The 15,995-nt window shown below is 41.1% G+C and overlaps 1 protein-coding gene across 11 annotated transcripts in view; it reads left to right on the top strand.

Moving 5' to 3' along the window:
- The window catches only part of NCOA6 (nuclear receptor coactivator 6), a 91,143-nt gene that overhangs the window by 59,996 nt on the left and 15,152 nt on the right, over window positions 1–15,995 (top strand). For 10 of the 11 annotated variants that reach the window (XM_025469793.3, XM_025469790.3, XM_025469786.3 and 7 more), the window contains 4 exons: window positions 1,717–2,833; window positions 5,679–5,800; window positions 9,411–12,401; window positions 15,345–15,413. In XM_025469793.3, the coding sequence (XP_025325578.1) occupies window positions 1,717–2,833; window positions 5,679–5,800; window positions 9,411–12,401; window positions 15,345–15,413 (4,299 nt within the window). The remainder of the gene's footprint in view (window positions 1–1,716; window positions 2,834–5,678; window positions 5,801–9,410; window positions 12,402–15,344; window positions 15,414–15,995) is intronic. The other variant, XM_025469796.3, reaches the window with a different exon arrangement.

Genomic DNA, 15,995 nt, shown 5'->3' with positions numbered 1-15,995 from the left:
TCCTACTCTTGTTTCTCATTTTCTGTTCTCTTACCCTACTTTATTTCTCTTGTTAGCTTTTACTTCTTCCTGAAAAAATGCTTTTCTGCCTGTTACTGTCTCTTGCTTACTCCAAAGAATCAGGGATTTGGTCTATCTTGTTTACTGATATTACCTTAGCACCAAAAGTGTCTTGTACATATTAGGTACTCAAATAATTATTGATTGAATGACTATACACTTGCATACAGTGTGTGTAGTATATACAATGGCCATGGAGTTCAAGTTAAGAGTTTCTAAGGCTGGGGGCATCTGGGTAGCTCAGTCACTGGAGCATCTGACTCTTGATTTTGCTTGAGTCGTGGGATCAAGCCCAGGCTCCCATGGAGCCTGCTAGGGATTCTCTATTTCCCTCTGCCCCTTACCTGGTTCACTTTCTCAAAAAAATTAAAATAAAATAATTTTTTAAAAAGAATTTATAAGGCTAGTTTAGAAAATCTTCTTTGGGGTTCAGAAAAACTCTGGGTAATGTGAACAAAGGATAGTTTGTCACCTGCCTCCCTGGCTGGAGCTTGGACTGATCTCATAACTTCATTATGGCTGCCACTTTCTAGTTCTCACTCTAAAGTGACAAATAAAAAGAGAAATAAAATAATCTAGAGGGTTATTCATTAAAACCAGGGAGATAATGCAAGCAACTATAGGAATATCCCAAAGACCCAACAATAAGAAAAAACTGCAGGAAGCCAGTGTCTAAATTAGAAATAAAGAAAAATAAATAAAATATATTAGAAATAAAGAGAAGAGTAGGACATGTCCCATGTGATCGACCAAGGACTGCCACAGGGGAGTGTCAGTAAAGTTTTAACATCCCTTATTTTTTTTTTAAGATTTTATTTATTTATTCTTGAGAGAGAGAGAGAGAGAGAGAGGGAGGCAGAGACACACACAGGCAGAGGGAGAAGCAGGCTCCATGCAGGGAGCCTGACATGGGACTCGATCCCCGGTCCCCAGGATCACACCCTGGGCTGAAGGTGGTGCTAAACTGCTGAGCTACCCGGGCTGCCCTTAACATCCCTTATTAACTGTTCTCTGCCTGCATCTTCTGGGTTGTCTGTCAGTTGAGTCCCACCAGCGGCTCAGTTTCCAAATTAGGATTAATTTTTACCATATCAGGACAGAGAAGACCTGTCCTCAGGACATACTAGGTCTTCTCTTCTTTCACATGCAACATCCAGATACCACACATATAATCTTTCAGAGTCATTCACTTTCCAGGAAGCATTTTTAATGTCTTTTCAACATTGTCAAGGTTTTCCTAAGAGAATGCATCACATCATTGTTTCCTAGACTAATCTAAAGCAGAGCTTATTTCACTAGCCTACAGTGCTTTTCATTAATTTTTTTCACCTTAAAGTAGCTACATGTCAGTTTTAAACAATTAGATGCTGCCTTTCTCTTTATTTAATCTGAAAGAGAAAGTAAGCTATTCATCTTCAAAATGTTATCTTTAAGTACCAAATAGGAGTAAAGAAACATTGAGGATGTGAACAATCATTCCACAGTCATATCTCCATACTTAGAAAAGCCACAGAAAATATGTCAAGCACAGCATATATGTTTTTGTTGGTCAGTGGACATATGGGTATAAGGGATGTTTTTCCAATTAATAATTTGAATATCTTAATATCAATGACTATTTCTTTCTGAAACTGTCCTCTCTTTTTCTTTTTTTAGGTGGCCAAGGAGCTGGTCCTCCTCAAAACCAGATGCAGGTGTCCCATGGGCCACCAAATATGATGCAGCCCAGCCTCATGGGAATTCATGGCAACATGAACAGCCAGCAGGCTGGTAGTTCTGGGGTTCCTCAGGTGAACCTGAGCAACATGCAAGGCCAGCCTCAGCAGGGCCCACCGTCTCAGCTGATGAGCATGCACCAGCAGATTGTGCCCTCCCAGGGCCAGATGGTCCAGCAACAAGGAACCTTGAACCCTCAGAACCCTATGATCCTTTCAAGGGCCCAGCTTATGCCTCAGGGCCAGATGATGGTGAACCCTCAAAGCCAAAATCTTGGGCCCTCGCCCCAAAGGATGACCCCACCCAAACAGATTCTTCCCCAGCAGGGCCCACAAATGATGGCACCCCATAACCAGATGATGGGGCCTCAGGGGCAAGTTTTACTCCAACAGAACCCAATGATAGAACAGATAATGACCAATCAGATGCAGGGGAATAAGCAACAGTTTAACACTCAGAACCAATCCAGTGTCATGCCGGGACCAGCACAGATAATGAGGGGACCAACTCCAAACATGCAAGGAAACATGGTGCAGTTTACGGGACAGATATCAGGACAGATGCTGCCACAGCAAGGGCCTGTGAACAACAGTCCATCTCAGGTTATGGGGATTCAGGGGCAGGTCTTGCGACCACCAGGGCCCAGCCCACACATGGCCCAGCAGCATGGTGATCCTGCTACTACAGCAAACAGTGATGTCAGTTTGTCTCAGATGATGCCTGATGTTAGCATGCAACAAAGCAACATGGTTCCCCCCCACGTGCAGGCCATGCAGGGCAACAGTGCCTCGGGAAACCACTTCTCAGGCCATGGGATGCCTTTCAATGCACCTTTCAGTGGAGCACCCAATGGAAATCAGATGTCCTGTGGTCAGAATCCAGGCTTTCCAGTCAATAAGGATGTCACACTAACAAGCCCATTGTTGGTCAACTTATTGCAAAGTGACATCTCTGCAGGCCATTTTGGGGTAAACAATAAGCAAAATAATACCAACGCAAATAAACCGAAGAAGAAGAAACCCCCTCGGAAGAAGAAAAATAGTCAGCAAGATCTAAAGTAGGTTGTGATAGTTTCACCTCAAATCTTATTTATTTCTTTGTGGACAACTTTTTTTGATGAAAAATTTTAAACATATAAAATGAGAACAATATGAAATCCCTGTGCTTCAACAATTATCAGCTCATAGTCTATCTTGCCTTTATCTCCCCATTACCTTTTTGATTATTTTAAAGCAAATACGACTGTAACTATTTCAGTACCTATGTATCTCTGAAAGATAACGATGGTTATTGGTTGTGGTTTTTTTTTTTTTTTTTTTTTTTTTAATGAATACCACTAACACATAGAAAAACTAATACTACCCTCATATTCTCACATATTCAGTGTTCAGATTTCTCAAATTATCTTAATTCTTTTTTTATAGTTTGTTCAAATAAGGATTCAGACAAGGTTCATACACTGCAATTGACTGTTACATGGAGTTTCAGGGGGATTGTGGCACACAGAAATTGAAAAGTAGCCAGTGCTACCACATTGCACCTCCACAAAGCACTTCAGGCTTGTAATGGCTGTTGGGGAGCAAGAAAGGCCAAGTATGTTTTAGAAATGAAAGCAATTTATGGAGACCCCCTGCTGTCTCAAATAGAAATAGTTCTTTCAGGATGCTTGGAAAGCTCAGCCAGTAGAACATGCAGCTCTTTATCTCAGGGTCATGAGTTCAAGCCCCAGGTTGGGTGTAGAGATTACTTAAAAATAAAATCCTTAGGGGCGTGGGGAAAAAATAAATAAAATCTTTAAAAATAAAAAATAGATGGGTCACCTGAGTGGCTCAGCAGGTTAAGCATCTGGTCTTAATCTCAGCTCAGGTCTTAATCTCAGGGTCATGAATTCAAGTCCTGTGTTGGGCTCCATGCCCAAGGACATGGAGGTAACAAAGAATTAACTTGGACAGCTTGGGCCCAGCATGGAGTCCACTGTAAAATAAATAAATAAATAAGTGATTAATTAAATAAATAAATAAATGAATTTTTATACAGATACCTTTCCTTTTAAGGATCTCCATTTTGTTTTTTAAAAAGGGCGGGGGGCAATCATCCCTAGAAGCTTAAAACCTCTTTTTAGGTTGATTGGACCTTTTAAATCAGTTCCCATTTAAGTAAAGGTTCTCCAGGTGAGTTCTTTTGCAAGATCACAGCAGGAGGGAAATTAATTTATGTGTCATGTCTATAAGCTAGTTGTTAGTCATGTTTTTGGCTTTGATAAAATGTTTCCAGAAGGAGTATTGATTAAACTGGATTTTCTGCCTTTAATCATAAAATTGGAATTCAGAGGCTCTTGTTAATAGGGAATAGTGACTAATGAATATAAAAGGGTTGATTGAAACAAATTGCTAGAACTTTGGGAGAGTTTAAACAACCATAAATGTTCAATATAAAACCGACTGTCTCCAAGCCTTCCCACAATATTTCTCTGATTGTACTCTAATATTATACCATACTTGCTGGTTCTTGAATCTTACAAAAGTCCATAACTATATTAACAAACTATATTTAAAAAAAAAACTATATTTTCCTGAATTCAGACTTCAGAAGACCTGTAATTATCTAATTTTTCTAGTAGCTCTTTCTAAGTTGAATTATTTAACTGCTATCAACCTGCTATCCTAGGAGGCTGTTTATTCCTTTCAGTATCTAGGAGTAAAATTGCAAGGTTATTCAGTTGTTGTTAGTATGTATTTTAGCTGTCTTCATCAGCCCTGAGGGAGATTGCTTACTTCTTGGGGCTAGAAATTGTGAAAAGGGCCTTATATAGCATCAGGGCTACTAGGAAAGGGAGACAGTAGTTATAAGAATACCTGCTCCTAACTCTACCAGTAGCTCACTGTAGTACCATGGGCTTCTTAAACCTCTCTGGGCCTTTGTTTTCTAATCCCTAACATGAGGTAGCTGGACCAGATATCTGAGGGGTTTTTTTAGCAGTATAATTCCATGAAAGTAGAGACCTACAGTATCCTTATAATTTGAAATGATAGAGAAGTCATAGGAGGAACAAATTGATGTAGGCATCTTGATGTGCTAAAGGACCCCCTTCAAGTTCTAAATTGCCTTGTACTAGGACTTTTTAAAATGGATTTAACGTAAGGCTTAGAAACTATACAGAATATAATGAGATCAAATGCCATCTAAAAGTGGGTGATCAACATCAGGGCAAAGAGAAACTAATGATAAGGAAGAAAGGTGCAGCTACGAATAAGATTGCAAACCAAATGGTATTGAGCATGCTGGTTCTTTGAGAATTTAGGTGTTAGTAGTAACATTTTTTTTCATTTCTTTTCCCCCCACTAAACCAGGTAAAAATGAAAGCATCCCAAAGCCAAGGGGATGTCTGCAAATATTCATTCAGCAGAGTTACTTAGCTTTGTTCTAGCATTCTCCATCTTTATTCTCTGAATACCATTTTTATCAGCTAACCTACAACTTCTTGCAAGGTGTGATGAATTATCTACAAAAAAAGAAATAATCTGGACTTCCTGGTTCACATTGATAACTACACCAAAGATAGGGTGGTTTCACAGAAACAGTACTTTATAATGTTGATAACCCAAACTATGATGAGGTCTTAAAACATCTAAGGAATGGATGATGACATGAAAATTATTATGTCAGAAATTTGTAGAAAGCACTTTGAGTAAATAGCCATACTATTAAATTAAGTAGATTTTATTTAATGAAATTGCTGGATTATTTTTATGCCAAATATTAATATCAAACTAGAGAGATGTAAGTGATGGTAAGGTTGATAATGCAAACAGATTTTAGTTCTTCAGAAATAGGTAAGAGGTTAAGCTACTTGCATGTATAAACTATGCAACTTACTCTCAAATGTGTAATTTATTTTTTAGTACTCCAGATACTCGCCCAGCTGGGCTGGAAGAGGCCGATCAGCAGTCATTGCCAGGAGAACAAGGAATTAACTTGGACAACTCGGGCCCTAAACTGCCAGAATTTTCAAACCGACCACCAGGTGATAAAATGTTAGCTAAAGATTATATACTTTTCATCATTTATACAGCAATACAAAGTTTCTTTTCAAGGAAACATTGTATTTTGTCTTCTAACTAGACTTCTTTAGAGATAAGATATATCTAATATTTGGAAACTTTGCCTTGATATTAAACAAAAATTTCAAATATAACTTTTGAAGGCTTGTATATATATGTAGTATATACAGTTGACCCTTAAACAACACATGTTTGTATTGCATGGGTTTACTTACATGAAATTTTTTTTTCAGTAAATACAGTCCTGTAAATATATTCTCATGATTTTCTTACATTTTCTTTTCTCTAGCTTACTTTACTTATAATACAGTATATAATACATGTAACATAAAATATGTGTTACTGAACTGTTTATGTTATCAGTAAGGCTTCCAGTCATCTGGTAGGCTGTTAGTAGTTAAGTTTTGGAGAGTCAAAAGTTATACACAGATTTTCAACTGCATTTTCAACATTGTTCAAGGGTCAACTATACATACACCGCTTACTTCATTATTTTAAGTCCTCATAAAATCAGACTGAAATGTGAAATGCCGCTTTATTCTTGTCAGTATCAAGGTTCTAGTTGGCATCAAAATAGAGTAAGACTAAATGGGAAGATATTTTCACTCTAATTCTGCTTGCCTGCCTTTCCTGCAGCCTTTCTTTCCTACTAGGGTTTTCTCGAAGCAGAGAACAGGATTTACAATAAGATTTTTTTATAGCAGTTTTATTATGAATCGTTAAGCATAAAAACTATGAGTACTAAAAAAGACATTCATGTACCTACCACCCAGCTGAATAATAAATAGGAGGATCAGTATTGTTGAAGCCCCCTGTGTTGTACCCTTTTCGGACTATAAAATATCTTGTAAATGTTGAAAAGGAAAAAGCTCCTAAAATTCACTTATTCCAACCTAGGTGTTTAGAAGAACTAAGGCCAGCTGCCACACTATCTCTATACTTGTTACTCTTGGCCTGAGCAGTGATGTGTAACCTTATTCCCCTATGACCCAGTTGAAGACACACAAGCCTGTCACACTTAGGTCACTCTCCCCTATGTTTTATTTTTTTCCTCACTAGTTATCCCACTTCCTTTATGGTATAGAAGTGAGAATGACATTATTTTGGGGGATAAACTTTATATTTAAGATTTTATTTTTTTAAAAATAAATATTTTATTTATTTATTCATGAGAGACACAGAGAGAAGCAGAGACATAGGCAGAGGGAGAAGCAGGTTCCATGCAGGGAGCCCGATGTGGGGCTCGATCCCTGAACACCAGGACCACGCCTTGAGCTGAAGGCATCTGCTTAACCGCTGAGCCACCAAGGTGTCCCGGGGATCAACTTTAATCTTCCATTAATTTATGTATTTTAAAAATGAGTCACAAAAGAAGTAAATACATCATGATGTCAGTACTTTGTGTTATTTATTACAAATTGTTTGGGCACACCACACTTCCAGTCAGTGAGTTGCAGCAGCACAGTTGAGGTGGGGAGGTCACCAGTCTTGGCAGGTATATCCAGAAGGTACATTCTTCCCTTAGACACATCTGACTTCTTATACGAATCCCAGGAGTCCTCACACATATCATTGCTTCCTTTCCGTACTTTGTAAAGTACGAACCTATAGGCTGAATTTGACCTTTTATGTGTTTGAATTGTCCTGCAGTGTCTTAAACCAAACAAAAACCTGAATTTAAATGCCTTTAAATAACACAAAAAATAAAAAATAAACAGAACATCCATTCTGTTCAGTTTGGCTCTGTCCACAGAACTACTACGTATGTCTTGTACCAGCCTACTTCTCTTTTTCACTACTGGCCTGGTGCCTAAAGGCATATGAATTTGCATCCTTTGATTAATAAACACCATGTTTGGTTATGTTATAGATACCATGTGTGCTCTGGCTTTCCTTCTCCACCATTCTGTCATAGCAACCCCAATCTGTTGTCTTACCATTAGTGTCCTTTGGACTGCTGCCTCCGGCTTCTAGAACCTTTATAGCAGCCATGCCTTCAGCCATTACTTTTGAGAGGCTGCTGTATTATCTATTATGCTCTCTTTGGTATTTACTGTGCAGCCTGGTGGGCTGATTTAAAGATAAAAGACATTTGTGTCATAGCCCAACAAAAATGGGCTTCTACAGAAATGACTATTTTAATAGGGGAACCCAAGTTAAACCTGTAGAAATGCCATATATTATTGGCTCTATAAATGGAAAGAGGTAACTTGGGCCTAAAATAGAAAAGGATTTTTTAAAAATCTTCAAAACTGAATTCTTCACATTATACTCATTGGTACCATGGAAATCTTTGGCCAGAAGACCTTAATTAGCTATTGACTATAGGGTCTGTGACCCTGTGGATCAGCAGCATTTGATAGCTGCTCGGTGGAAATCTTCAATCATCATTTCTGCTGACTGCCAGAGCCAACTGTTCTTATTCCTGCACCTTCTTAAAACTTTCCTTACATATTTTTGATGCAACAATGGAATAATCTAGTTTGTGAAACCATATCCCAGCTATATCCCCACTTTTTCCCATGGAACCACCTTTATTCCTGGTTAATGATTTTTCCTTTCTGCTGATTGTATAAGGCTTTAGTTCTAAAATGCCAAGTAAAATCTTCACAAGAGAAAGAATCATTTGAGCTCTTGCCTTCTGAAAATCTATAAGGCATTGTCCCTCAGAGTTCTTTTCCCGAAATTATTTTTTATTCCTGAGGGCAATGCTTCTGGCTTGGTTATTCTCCCATTGTGGATTCATAGAAAATATTTCTCCAAATAGAGTTTTAACATGTAAGAAAGTAAATGGAAACTAATATCCATTAAAAAGAAATCTTCAGTGCCTTCAATTGATTTTCAGTGTGTATATCACCTTCTATGAGCTCCTACATTAAACTGATTTACATCAGAGGGTCAGTTTAATTCAGTTGGGTTCCCCGAAGAATTGAGCCTGAAGGATGCAGCATGGTATATGAAGCCAATGGACTGGAGTAATTTTAAATCCTTTTTAAGGAATTGAATCCTAGCATTTTATATTTTACTTCTATTGAAAGAATAAAAAGGCTATCTTCAGTGCTGGCATTTTCACAAAATCAGACTGTAAAATTTTAATCAGTGATAACAGAAAAAGTGAATCCTAAATACCTTAATTCATTTACAAGGACAGTGGGATATTTATTATGCCCATATGAGAGCCCAAGGCTGGGTGCTCAGCTCCTTGCTGTCAATGGGAATTGTTTTCATTTCCTCTGAATGAATGGCTGGGACTGACTCAGCCACTGTGAGTGCACAGCACCCCATGCCTGTCTATTAGAACAGTCTTAGTGCAGAAGGGCCTCACTGACACCCTGAAGACTGAGGATTTCCGGGTTCTTGATGCTTTGCTTTTTGCTTCCTTAAGCAGTGTGCCCCTTCGCTTATGTTGGATAACAAAGAGGCTGCCCCTACCCCCTTGGGAGTGGGCATGCTTAAGCTGTTTTGTGCACTGTCTGTCCTGCCTAAGATGAGTATTGCTTGGCTATACTCTAAAGGTAGCAAAGCTTTTCTTGCCAAAAATCTAATTTCCCTGGTTTGGGGGGCTTGTTTTAGGTTATCCTTCTCAACCAGTTGAACAGAGGCCACTTCAGCAGATGCCTCCTCAGCTCATGCAGCATGTGGCAGCCCCACCACAGCCACCACAGCAGCAGCCACAGCCACAACTGCCACCGCCGCCACAGCAGCCACCGCCTCCCAGTCAGCCACAGTCTCAACAGCAGCAGCAGCAGCAGCAGCAGCAGCAACAGATGATGATGATGCTCATGATGCAGCAAGACCCCAAATCAGTTAGGCTTCCAGTCTCCCAAAATGTCCACCCCCCACGAGGCCCCCTGAACCCAGACTCCCAGAGAATGCCCATGCAGCAGAGTGGCAATGTGCCTGTCATGGTCAGTTTACAAGGACCTGCTTCCGTGCCACCATCACCTGATAAACAAAGAATGCCAATGCCTTTGAATACTCCTTTGGGAAGCAATTCAAGGAAAATGGTATACCAGGAGAATCCCCAGAATCCTTCTAGCTCACCACTGGGAGAGATGTCCTCACTCCCTGAAGCGAGTGGCAGTGAAGTACCATCTGTCTCAGGAGGCCCAAACAACATGCCTTCACATTTAGTAGTTTCCCAGAATCAGTTAATGATGACAGGGCCAAAACCCGGACCATCGCCCCTTTCAGCAACTCAAGGTGCAACTCCCCAGCAACCCCCTGTAAATTCCTTGCCCAGCTCCCATGGCCACCATTTTCCAAATGTGGCTGCTCCAACCCAAACATCTAGGCCTAAAACACCAAACAGAGCCAGCCCCAGGCCCTACTATCCTCAGACACCCAACAATCGCCCTCCCAGCACAGAACCTTCAGAGATCAGTCTATCACCAGAAAGACTCAATGCCTCCATAGCAGGACTCTTTCCCCCACAGATTAATATTCCTTTACCTCCTAGGCCAAATTTAAACAGGGGCTTTGATCAGCAGGGCCTGAACCCAACAACTTTAAAGGCCATTGGGCAAGCACCTTCAAATCTTACCATGAATAATCCTTCCAATTTTGCTGCCCCACAAACTCACAAATTAGATTCTGTGGTGGTGAATTCTGGAAAGCAGTCTAATTCTGGAGCAACAAAACGGGCTAGCCCAAGCAACAGTCGCAGGTCTAGTCCTGGGTCCAGTAGGAAAACCACCCCAAGTCCTGGGAGACAGAATTCAAAAACCCCTAAACTTACTCTGGCCTCTCAGACAAACACAACCCTGTTGCAAAACGTGGAGTTGCCAAGAAACGTATTGGTCAGTCCCACTCCTTTGGCCAATCCCTCTGTACCTGGGAGCTTTCCTAACAACAGTGGGCTGAATCCTCAGAATCCTACCATGCCTGTGGCTGCAGTGGGGGGTGTTCTCGAGGATAACAAGGAGAGCTTGAATGTGCCTCAGGACAGCGATTGCCAGAATTCCCAGGGTAGGAAGGAGCAGGTAAACATTGAGCTCAAAACAGTCCCTACCCAAGAAGTTAAAATGGTTGTCCCTGAAGATCAGTCTAAAAAGGATGGGCAACCTATGGATCCTAACAAACTTCCCAGTGTTGAAGAGAACAAAAATTTGGTGTCTCCTGCTATGAGGGAAGCACCGACATCATTAAGTCAACTTCTTGACAACTCTGGAGCTCCTAACGTGACCATTAAACCCCCTGGGCTTACAGATCTGGAAGTAACACCCCCAGTAGTTTCTGGGGAGGACCTGAAAAAAGCATCTGTCATTCCCACACTGCAGGATCCGTCTTCTAAAGAACCCTCTAATTCCCTAAATTTACCTCACACTAATGAGCCGTGTTCAACCCTTATGCATCCAGAATTGAGTGAGGTCAGTTCTAATGTTGCACCAAGCATCCCTCCAGTAATGTCAAGACCTGTCAGCTCTTCCTCCATCTCCACCCCCTTGCCCCCAAATCAGATAACTGTTTTTGTAACTTCCAATCCTATCACAACTTCAGCTAACACATCAGCAGCTCTGCCAACTCACCTGCAGTCTGCACTGATGTCAACAGTTGTCACAATGCCCAATGTGGGTAGCAAGGTTATGGTTTCTGAGGGACAGTCAGCTGCTCAGTCTAATGCCCGGCCTCAGTTCATTACACCTGTCTTTATCAATTCATCCTCAATAATTCAGGTTATGAAAGGATCACAGCCAAGTACAATTCCTGCAGCCCCACTGACAACCAACTCTGGCTTGATGCCTCCCTCTGTTGCAGTTGTTGGCCCTTTACACATACCTCAGAACATAAAGTTTTCTTCTGCTCCTGTACCGCCTAATGTCCCCTCCAGTAGTACTGCTCCAAATATACAGACTGGTCGACCCTTAGTCCTTAACTCACGAGCCACCCCTGTTCAGCTTCCTTCCCCTCCTTGTACAACTTCTCCAGTTGTCCCTCCTCATCCCCCTGTCCAGCAAGTGAAAGAATTGAATCCAGATGAGGCTAGTCCTCAGGTGAGCACCTCAGCAGATCAGAGCACTCTGCCCTCTTCACAGTCAACCACAATGGTTTCTCCCCTTTTGACCAATAGTCCAGGCTCCTCTGTCAACCGGCGAAGCCCAGTCTCATCTAGTAAGGGCAAAGGAAAAGTGGACAAAATCGGCCAGATTTTGCTGACCAAGGCATGTAAGAAAGTTACAGGCTCTCTTGAGAAAGGGGAAGAGCAATATGGTGCAGATGGAGAGACCGAAGGCCAAGGGCTAGAGACTACAACTCCAGGGCTCATGGGAACAGAGCAGTTACCCACAGAGCTGGACAGTAAAACCCCAACACCCCCAGCACCCACTCTGCTAAAAATGACCTCTAGCCCTGTGGGCCCAGGCTCCACCTCAACAGGACCCAGCTTACCTGGCGGTACTCTCCCCACCAGTGTACGCTCGATAGTAACCACTCTGGTACCCTCTGAGCTCATCTCCGCTGCGCCGGCCACAAAAAACAATCATGTTGGCATAGCACCTGAGCCACTTGTGGGTGGCCTAGTGGAGGAGAAGGTGGGATCCCATCCAGAGCTTCTGCCCAGCATAGGTATGTACTTGGGGCCTGGCATCATCTCCTCGTGTCAGTTTTTTGATGACCTATTCCACAAAAGAAAGCCTTTTTTTTCTTTTCTACTTGGAGGAGGAAAAGTGAGCTAAATAGCAATAGTGGTAGTTTAATTTATTGGAAGTACATTGGGAAATACAACTTTAAAGCCTATGTTAAGTTTACATTCATTAATACGGTTCTCTCTCAGCTCCTGAAGTGATAGGCCTTTCATTTATATAAAGTTTTTCATTTTACAAAAAAGCATCTTTATATATGTTATCTCGTGTCATCTTCATACCAACTACGTCAGGTAGCCCTAACCCCATTCTGTGGGTGAGAAGATTGCAGCTCAGAGTTCAGTATTTTCACAGTCTATACTGTGAACCTCCAGTTTAACATTGTCCCTTAAAGGTGAATAGCTGTTTTTGCAAGTTCCCCTTACTGCAATATTGACTTGTTCTCCACAGTTTCAGAGCAGGGTTCTCATGGCCCCTTCTCATTGTACTCTATCAGAAGGGACTATTCCCTTCTGACTGGCTACTCCAGAGGAAAGCTTTTCAAAAACCCAGGTCTCATGGTAATAGACACAAGAGACACAAAGTGGTTGAGAGACAGGCAGGCTTGAGTTAACATCACAGCACCAGCATCTACCAGCTCTGGGTTTAGGAAAGTTACTTGACTATTTAAACTTGAGTTTCCTCCTTACAACGGTAGTTGTAAGAATTCAGTGAGATAATGCATATAATGTGCTTAGCACAGAATACAGTAATAAATGTAAATAATTGTTGTTATTGATTTCTCTTTCAGTCTCTTTGTAAATTAGGCCATTCCAATTTGTGTGTATCTAGATTATTTCTCATGTACAGTTAAGGTGGGCAAATGACAGGAGCTTCGGTATCCTTAAACCTCCCCTCCCCCCTTCACATCCTGCCTCTCAAACACATGTTCCTTTTTATGTGAGGCCTAAATGGTAGAGAAGCTCTGTTTCCACAGAGTGGAGCAAATCACACTGCCAAAGCTGAGAAGCACCTTTGCTGTATCCTAAGCTAGCTAATAGTGCCTGTCTTGTTTAATGCATCTAAAAATTTTTGAATGGTAGCACTTAGGTGGAGGGGCAGAAAGAACTCAAGCTTCAGGGTACAATCAGAGTTCAATTTCTAGTTCCACTGGTTACCAATCACAGTTGGATAAATTCCTTAACCTCTTATAAGCCATATACTTCACATGTAAAATGGAGGCTATAATTCCTACCTCCCAAAATTTATACAAAGATACAGGGAGAGTACTTAGCATAAAGTGGCCAGTGCACCACCTCACTCAGAGCTTTGGAAAAGGTAATTCCCCTTTTCTCTGCCTCTTTAGTGGGGGCGATACAGGGAGGGATAAAGTCCCTTAAAGAGTTCACTGTCCTTGCAGAAGACAGACTTCATAGGTATGGGTGCTCTAGGTTTCTGGTTCTAGTTCTATGGAAGTAGGTGACCCCTAAGAATGAAGAAACCTGGTGTGACTTAAATATATTCTCTTTACTAAATGTTTCTATTGTACTTCCTTTCAGGGAACTTTCCCCCTATATACCAAGAGAATAGTGGTGAAGTGATTAAAAAAATATTTTTATATGTATCATATATAATCCTAGAGAAATAGATGAGCTTTAGGGAGATGAACCTGCAAGTTGGGGAGAAAATTTTGATTTTAGTAAGAATTTTTCCATTGTTTTTTAAGGGGCTTCTGGGTTTTTATCTTGAAAATGTGAGAAACCAATATTGGAGGTAAAAGTAGAAGTTAAGGTGTAGTTTTAAGCTTTTATCAGGTAAACATCCAAAATAAATTCTTAGCACAAATGCATTATTGACTAAGGGAGAGAAATCTACAAAAATCCGCAGTTTTACCTGCTTGCACAATATCCGCAAGCAGGTAAAACTTACTGTTACAGAGTTTATCTAGGATGTTAGATTGAAATGTCAAGATGGGAAGACATAATCCTTGAGTGACTGTGGCATATCTGTGCCGTTGATCTTTACTGTATGATCCAGTAAGCTCCCATTCTAGAGCACATTGTCCTGTTCCATTCCTCTTCAAGGACCTAAGTACTCTTTGTCCTCTGAAGCATAATTCTGATGTTTTTCTGTCTAATGTACCATCAGTTTTCTCAATCTAGAATTGATCTCTTTTGCTTTTGATTCCCATAGCACTTTATACTTTATGAGTCTTCTTCATATAACATTCCATTGCACTCCAGTGTACCACATGTGTGTATTTTATCTTTGTTTGATACTGGGCTGTGTTCTGATGGGCAAAAAGAATAATTGGTCTCCAAAGGTGCCTGGCACAGTGCCTTGCCTCTAGTAAGTTCTTGGTAGCTGTTTATTAGATAAGTAAATAACATATCAAATGGTTTATTCATCAAGTATGAATTGAATATGTGCTTTATGACTGTCACTCTTTGCCAGCTGCTGTAGAAAAGTGTAAAAAATTGTGTGATTCATTTCAGGTTTCAAGGGGTATAATCTTTAGAGGGGTGAGAATTTTTAAATACTAACACAGATGATATAATTGTTCCTCTGGAAGTGGTTGGAGTTGCCTACTAAGGTATGCTTTGGAGTTTTTCAGAGTACTGGATAGAACATGACCCTAAAAAGGAAAAATCATGGGTGCTTTTAGAAAGGCCACCACCTTGGAAAGGTGCTCAAGGAAAGGCCACCTCCTTTCCTTGATCTTTGTACACACAATAGGGAAAAACAAATATCCCTGGTGGTGGTCTATGTTACTGTGTGGTATAGTAGCTAATTTTAGATAAGTTTTGAAATCTCCTTTCAAGGCAATTGCAAGTACTGCCCTCCAAGAGGACGTGTATTTGAGCAGTTACTTAGCTCTTAATTTAGTCAATGCTTTCTGTTTTGTTGAGAAAAGAAAGTAAAGGCCTCTTTTTTTTTCTTGCCTTAGCCCCATCACCGAGTTTAGTCTCAAAGGAAACTACAGCCACAACACTGCAGGGGTCTGTTGCCAGACCAGGTAAGGGGTGCTTTGGAAAAACTCTGAGTGGAATGGATTACATGTGAAGGAACTGCTTCTCTCCTCAAGGTGCCAGGACTCTCTTACCTACCTGCTTCAGAGCAGACTTCAGTTGAGTGGCAGAAATTGTGCAGTACTATTTGAGGTTATTTTCCCTGGACCACCTTGCTGTCTTACGCATTCCTGGTGTCAGCCAGGGAACTCAAGAAGGGCTTGCAGTGCCCATTGTCTGTCTGCCATCCAGCTATGGGGTGGTTTCCATTGCACAGTCTGCCCTGTTCCATGACCCTAGCACCCATAGCTGGCAGCTGACTGGCATATGGCAGTTAGCTGGCATGGTAAGCATTACTGCACTAAGCTAGGAATTGCATTTTCATGACAGGAGCAGAGGCTTGTTCTGGAAACCTCTGCTACAGTGAAGCAGCCATTCCCCAGGGAATCAGTCATTCCAGTCATCTCTGGATGGCATTATATTTCTTCCCCATGACCAAGAAATTGCAAATAGCACTAGGGATGTTGTTTCTGGAAGGTGGAGTCCATTGTAATCTGAAAATAATCATGGAAATGCTGAGTCAGTTCTGA

The sequence above is a fragment of the Canis lupus genome, chromosome 24, assembly GCF_003254725.2.
Source record: "Canis lupus dingo isolate Sandy chromosome 24, ASM325472v2, whole genome shotgun sequence".
NCBI classification, from domain to species: domain Eukaryota; kingdom Metazoa; phylum Chordata; class Mammalia; order Carnivora; family Canidae; genus Canis; species Canis lupus.
The sequence above is the reverse complement of the archived record's forward strand: the minus strand, read 5'-3'. Positions and strand labels throughout refer to the sequence as shown.